Source organism: Papio anubis, chromosome 16 (genome assembly GCF_008728515.1).
Source record: "Papio anubis isolate 15944 chromosome 16, Panubis1.0, whole genome shotgun sequence".
Classification (NCBI taxonomy): Eukaryota; Metazoa; Chordata; class Mammalia; order Primates; family Cercopithecidae; genus Papio; species Papio anubis.
This window is the reverse complement of record NC_044991.1, coordinates 58,298,835-58,306,582: the sequence shown is the minus strand read 5'-3', so window position 1 is coordinate 58,306,582 and position 7,748 is coordinate 58,298,835. Positions and strand designations below refer to the sequence as shown.

Below are 7,748 nucleotides of genomic sequence, written 5' to 3'. Positions count from 1 at the left end.
TAAAATAAATCTTCATAATAAAATAAAATAAAATAATTTGAAAGACTCTATGAATAAGATTTTGGAGACTAAGACAGCTGCAAGAGCAGGTACCAATAATACTGTCTGTACCAAAAGAGTGAATAATAAAAATATAGAATTTCAACTTAATTTTGCATAAAAAATAAGGTGAACAAATAAACATGCATCTAACAATACTGACCACACCCACGTCTTCTATGAGCATAGAGGGGATAAAAGAATAAAAGAAAAAAAGTCAAAGCAAAGATTAGATCCCCCCAGTCAGAGTAGAATTCAAGGCTTAATTTATCTGTTTAATTAAGTATATCCCTCATCCCCAACTCAGGAGACACTTCTCTGATTTATCTGACACTAAGCCAAAATGGATTCTCCTATCTAATTTATCAGTAGAATCATATAGAGTAGAGGACACATGTAGATTAAGGACAGTGAGCCAGACCCATCTTCACTGTCACAGTGACAGAATGGACCCTCCTTTAAATTACCCCGGGTGACATTGTAACGAAAGACTAAAAAAGAAAGGGGCTTATAAAGTGCTGCAATGAAAAAAAAGGGCTTCTTATGTGAGCCTTACTTTTAAAGCTCTCTAAGAATTAGGTTGAAAAAGGTCATACATTGACTTTCATAGTCTGAAATCATCAACAAAAGTGTTTAAAATTCTGCAAAGTCCAGTCACTGTTAACTGTTAACTTCTCCAGAATTTTCAAAAGCCACACTACTAAAAGGAAGGTTCTTGTAAGCTCTTGAAACTTTAGTATATCCAGCTAAATATTTTTCTCCTTCCTCCCACTGAAACAAGATGATGAGCTGCTCATGGAGTAATAAGGTACATTGATTTCTTTATCCCACATGAGTAAATATTAACTCTACAAGTTATTTATGACCAGTGCCTTAAATTAAGCAGCATCAATAGATGTCACCACAAAAGTTTCTCTTCTGTTTGTCTGGAGAGCATTTTCTACCATCATGACCTACTGCAATTTCATCTATCTCATGAGGAGCTTCTTAAGTACGTCCTCCTCATTTATAAGACTTTAAATTTCATATTGAAACAAACGATATGCAATGCTTTTAGAGATCTTAAGAGTAATATTTGTCTAAAAATTCTGTCAACTAGATATTCAAATTGCTACTAAAAATGGAGATGGAACACACGTATTAAATGAATTTCAAATGATATATTGGAATTACCACTAGCTGTCATGTTTGCCCATCAGATCTGCCCTCAAAAAAGTGTTATGAAAATATTCAAACATTTTTTTCTCCCTCTAACTAATTCTTTGCTTTTAGCAGAACCCTCTGTACACACACACACACACACACACACACACACACGCACACACACACACGGCATTCAGATCTAATTAGACATAAGAAATTTTATTTGTAAAACAGGAGAAATACCTGAACTTCTGTGAAATATTGTCTTGCATAGAAAATGGAGGTTTTACAAGCCAGGAGAGATTGGGTGCCTATTCTCAACATTCTTAAAGACAAGAAATTCCAGTAAAGAATTTCATACCTGGCCAAACTAAGCTTAATAAATGAAAGAGAAATAAAATCTTTTCCAGACACCACAGTACTAAGAGAATTCCTTATCATTAAAGGCAGTCTTACAACAGACCCTTCAGGGAGTTCTAAACATGGAAATGAAGGAACTATATCTGCATCTACAAAAACACAGTTAAGTATGTGGCCCACAGACCCTAATAAGCAACCACACAATAGAAACTAGAAAACAACCAGCTAACAACTTCATAATAGAGTCAAAACCTCACATATTAACATTAACCTTGAATGTAAACACTCTAAATGTCCCACTTAAAAGGCACAGAGTAGCAAGTTGGAAAAGAAAAAAAAAACAAAACTCATTTGTCTGCAGTCTTCAAGAGACCAATATCACATATATGACACCCACAGGCTCAAAGTAAATGGTTGGAGAAAGATCTACCACACGAACGAAAAACAGAAAAAGAGGAGGGGGTCACTATTCTTAGATAAACTTTAAACCAACAACTACTAAGAAGGATAAAGAAGGGCATTACGTGACAATAAAGGGTTACATTCAATAAGAAGACTTAACTATCCTAAATATAAATACACCCAATATTAGAACATCTAGATTCATAAAAAACTACTTCTAGACCTATGAAAAGACTTAGCCACATGATTATGTTGGGGGACTTCAACACCCCACTGACAGCATTAGATAGAAAATTGAGGCAGAAAACTAACAAAGAAATCCTGGACTTAAACTTGACAGTTGACCAATTCAACTTAATAGACATCTACAGAATACTCCATCCATCAACCACAGAATATATATTCTTCTCATCTGCACATGGAACAGACTCCAAGATTGACCACATGCTAGGCCACAGAATAACTATCAACAAATCCAAAATATCAAAATAATGCAAACCAAACTCTCAGACTACAGTGGAAAAAAAACAGAAATCAATACCAAGAAGAACCTTCAAAACCACACAATTACATGAAAATTAAACAACTTGCTCCTAAACCACTTTTGGATAAACAATAAAATTAAGACAGAAATTTAAAAATTCATTGAAATAAATGAAAACAGAGACATAGCATACCAAAATCTCTGGGATGCAGTGAAAACAGGGTTAGAAAGAAAGTTTATAGCACTAAACACTGACCTTGAAAGGCTAGAAAGATCTCAAATTAATGATATTGCATCACACCTACAGGAACTAGAAAAACAGAAACAAACTAACACCCAAGCTAGCAGAAGAAAAGAAATAACTAAAATCAGGGTGGAATTGAATGAAATTGAGGCTCAAAAAGCCATACAAAGACTCAGTGAAATTACAAGTTTGTTTTTGTTTTTTTAAGGAATAAACAAGATAAATAGACTACTATTTTTTGTTAGTAGATTAACAAAAGAAGTGAGACGATCCAAATAAGCACAAGTAGAAACAACAAAAGTGACATTACAACAGATCCCACAGACATATGAGAGATCCCCAGAGACTATTATGAGCACCTCTATGTACACGAACTAGAAAATCTAGAGGAAATGGATAAATTCCTGGAAACATACAACCTCCCAAGATTAAACCAGAAACTGAAACCCTGAACAGACCAATAACAAGTTCCAAAATTGACTCATCAATTAAAAACCTACTAACCAAAAAAGGCTCTGAACCAGATGGGTTCACAGCCTAATTTTACCAGACATCCAAAATCAGCTGGTACCAATTCTACTAAAACTATTCCCAAAAAGCAAGAAGAAAGATACCTCCCTAACTCATTCTACAAAGTGAGCATCACCCTGGTACCAAAACCTGGCAAAGACACAACCAAAAAAAAAAAAAAAAAAACTTCAGGCCAATATCCCTGCTGAACATAATGCAAAAATCCTTTAAAAATATTAGAAAACTGAATCCAAGAATACTAAAAACAAAAAGTTAATTCACCATGAGCAAACAGACCTCCCTCTTGGGATGCAAGGTTGATTCAACATGTGCAAATGAACAAGTGTGATTCACCACATAAACAGAATTAAAAATGAAAACCATACGGTCATCTCAATAGACGCAGCAAGCTTTTGATAAACCCAACATCCCTTCATTAAAAAACCCCTCAACAAACTAGGCATCATAGGAAAATACTTAAAAATAATAAGAGCCATCTATGACAAACTCACAGCCAGCATCATGCTGAATGGGCAAAAACTGAAAGTATTTCCCTTGAGAACTGGGAATGCTTTCTGGAACATTCCAGTTTTCTGGAACATTCCCAGGAATGCCCACTCTCACCACTCAGATTCAACCTATTACTGGAAGTCCTAGCCAGAGCAATCAGGCAAGAGGAAGAAATAAAAGTCATCCAAACAGGAAAAGAAGAAGTCAAGATATCTTTCTTCATTGACAACAGATTATATGCCTAGAAAACCTTAAAGACTCCACCAAAAGACTCCTGGAACTGATAAACGACTTCAGTAAAGTGTCAGGATACAAAAATCAAAGTACAAAAATTAATAGCATTTCTATACACCAATAATGTTCAAACTGAGAGTCAAATCAAGAATGCATTACAAACTCCTGATGTATATGGTGGGCTCCTGATGTACAAAATCCTGGTGCTCAAGGGACTGGGAGGTGGAGCATCTTTATTTTCTTTTTTTTTGGGATGGAGTCTCACTCTGTCCCCCAGGCTGGAGTGCAGTGGCACGATCTCGGCTCACTGCAAGCTCCGCCTCCCGGGTTTACGCCATTCTCCTGCCTCAGCCTCCCGAGTAGCTGGGACTACAGGTGCCCGCCACCTCGCCCGGCTAGTTTTTCGTATTTTTTAGTAGAGACGGGGTTTCACCGTGTTAGCCAGGATGGTCTCGATCTCCTGACCTCGTGATCCGCCCGTCTCGGCCTCCCAAAGTGCTGGGATTACAGGCTTGAGCCACCGCGCCTGGCGCATCTTTATTTTCATAAGAAACTTTCCCCAGGACCTTGATGGAATGCTTTTAGGATGGGGAACTTTAAGGCAAACAAGAGGGAGTAGTAGGGGGACTACGGGAAGGTGGGAGGGACTGGCCCCCAGCCCTATTCTGAACCCTTGCTTTGGAGCCAGAAGGCCTCCTCCCTCCAGGGACAGAACCCCAACCCCCATCCTAGAAACCTGACCTCTCCTCCTCCGACCTCCTTCCCCATTATCCTTCTTGGAGAAACTCAAGCAGAAGGACAGAAGAGCCTCAGACTTGTATCCCAGCTTCTGAGAACACAAGGGAGATACTGCTGGCCACACCTCACGTTCGTTGGTGACATGGAATCTGGCAGATAATCACCACGCGGGGTTCTCAGTCACCCACTTTCAGGGGGCGCTTCCTAGGTCCGCAGGGACAGGGGAAACCAGAGTGTTTCTCAGACAACCAACGTTACTTGAAGATTCGGGGAAAACTATTTGAGAGGGTTATTTTTATATTAACATAATCATGGATATATTATAGAGTAGAAAATTCCTATTATCTTGTTAAAGTAGATTTTGAAGAAAAAAAAAATCAAGAACGCAATCCCATTTTCAATAAGCACACACACACACAAAAAAAAACCTAGGATTTTTTTCTAACTAAGAAGGTGAAAGATCTCTTCAGATTCAGGAAGAATTATAAAACACTGCTGAAAAAAATTATAGATGTCACAAGCAAATGAAAAAACATTCCATGCCTATGGGTTGGAAAAATCAATATCATTTCAACAGTCATAATACCCAAAGCAGTCTACAGATTCAGTGTTATTCCTATCAACCAAAGCCATTTTTCACGGAATTAGAAACAATTATCCTGAGTTCTTATGGAACCAAAACAAGAGCCTGAATAGGCAAAGCAATTCTAAGCAAAAAGAACAAAGCCAGAGGCACCTAATTACCCATCTCAAACTACACTATAAGGTTACAGTAACTGAAACGGCATAGTACTGATACAAAAACAGACATATAGACCACTGGAACGAATAAAGAATCCAAAAATAAAGCTGCATGCCTACAGCCATCTGATCTTTGACAAAGTCAACAAAAATACGCAATGGGAAAGGGGCTCCTTGTTCAATAAATGGTACTGGGATAGCTGGCAAGCCACATATAGAAGAATAAAACTGAACCTCTACCTCTCACCATGTACAGAAATTAACTCAAGCTGGATTAAAGATAGAAATGTAAGAACTCAAATTACAAGAATCCTAGAAGACAACCTGGAAACACCATTCTGGACATAGGTCTTGGGAAATAATTTATGACTAAGTCCTCAAAAGCAATTGCAACAAAAAACAAAAATTGACAAGTGGGACCTAGTTAAACTAAAGAGCTTCTGCAGAGCAAAAGAAACTATCAACAGAGTAAAAAGACAACATATAATGGGAGAAAATATTCACAAACTATGCCTCTGACAAAGGTCTAATATCAAGCATCTATAAGGAACTTAATTCAACAAGCAAAAAGCAAATAGCCCCATTAAAAAGTGCACACAGGACATGAACAGACACCTCTAAAAAGAAGACATACAAGTGGACAACAAATATATGAAAAAATGTTCAGCATCACTAATCACCATAGCAATGCAAATCAAAATCACAATGGGATAACCTCTTTACACCACTTAGAGTAGCTTTTACTAAAAAATCAAAAAACAACAGATGTTGGCAAGGCTGCAGAGAAAAGGGAATGCTTATACACTGTTAGTGGAAATGTAAATTTGTTCAGCCACTATGGAAAGAAGTATGGAGACTTCTCAAAGAACTTAAAACATAACTACCATTCAACTCAGCAATCCCATTACTGGGTATATATCCAAAAGAAAATAAATCGTTCTACCAAAAAGATGTATGCACGTGTATGTTCATCGCAGCACTATTCATAATAGCAAAGACATGGAATCAACCTAGGTTCCCATGAACAGTGGATTGGATAAAGAAAATGTGGTACATATACACAATGGAATATCATGCTGCCATAAAAAAAATAAAATTATGTGTTTTGCAGCAACATGGATGCAGCTAGAGACCATTATCCTAAGCGAATTAACACAGGAACAGGAAACCTAATACCACATGTTCTCACTTATAAGTGGGAACTAAACATTAGGTACACATTGACATAAAGATGGGAACAATAGAAACTGGGGACTATTGGAGGAGGGAAAGAGGAGAGGGGAAAGGGTTGAAAAACTAACTGTTGGGTACTATGCTCTGTACCTGAGTGATGGGATCTGTTGTACTCCAAACCTCAACAACATACAGTATGCCAATGTAACAAATCTGCACATGTACCCCTGAGGCTAAAATAAAAGTTGAAATTATTTTCTTAAAAATGGAAAAGCTAACTTCCACCTCAACCAATATGTTTACTTAATTTCTATATCCCGCATCTTACTGGTATAAAACCAGGAACATGGCAACCATTCATTTATGTTCGAAGTGTTCAAGAAATGAGTGACTACATCAATAAATGAACCCAGAGGAAAGCACAGGACTTTATTATGTGGGGAATCAAGTTCACAGAAGGAAGTAGATAAATCTTTCGCTGCAGACTGCTGGATTAGGCAGCACTTTTTATTTAGGAAGAGTGGAGACCAATGAGACAAGGGCTTGATTTAGGATTAGACTGTGAAAATGGTGATGGTGGGTAAGATGACGTAATCCTGCTGCACGCTCAGCTTCTCAACAGGTTGTTGATGTGGCTTCTTAAATGGCACATGTTTTTTGTTTTCTTCATCATTTACACAACATAATTTCCCACTTAGACATCCTATTTCATGTATTTCTCCTACCTTGCATTTCTTCCTGCAATAGCCTGTTACATTATTGAAGCATTTTTTGAGTCTTGCCCCATCTGTGCATAGGAAACAACATTGAACCAAGGTTAGTGCGTGAGAAAGAGCAGAAGAGGTAGGTATGTGTTTCCCCACAAGTCATGGCGTCCTAGTGAACATTATGCTGATAAAAGGAAACTCAGGGGCCCCTCCTTGAATGTCCCAAATTAAGGACATTCAAAATCCTGGGCTCTCAGCCGATGTCCACTTGCCTCTGAGAACATTAGAACTGATATGACAAAAGAGAAGAGAGAACTCAATTCCTGGCTATCAACCAGAGCCAAGTCCCACCCCTAGGACCCTGGCAAAGCTGACTCTCTCCATCAAGCTCCAAAGTCAGCATGCTGTCAGCTCCACCTCAGTCCCATGTCCCCAGAGACCACTAACGTGTCACCATGCGCAA

General features: G+C 38.0%; 1 protein-coding gene across 1 annotated transcript; it reads right to left on the bottom strand.

Annotated features, from left to right (window-relative positions):
- Positions 1–6,789: 6,789 nt before the first annotated feature.
- Positions 6,790–7,444, bottom strand: DEFB128 (defensin beta 128; the record flags this gene model as incomplete). Its single annotated transcript, XM_021921163.1, has 1 exon — positions 6,790–7,444. A coding segment is annotated over one exon (312 nt), but the record flags the coding sequence as incomplete, so codon positions are not given.
- Positions 7,445–7,748: the final 304 nt, after the last annotated feature.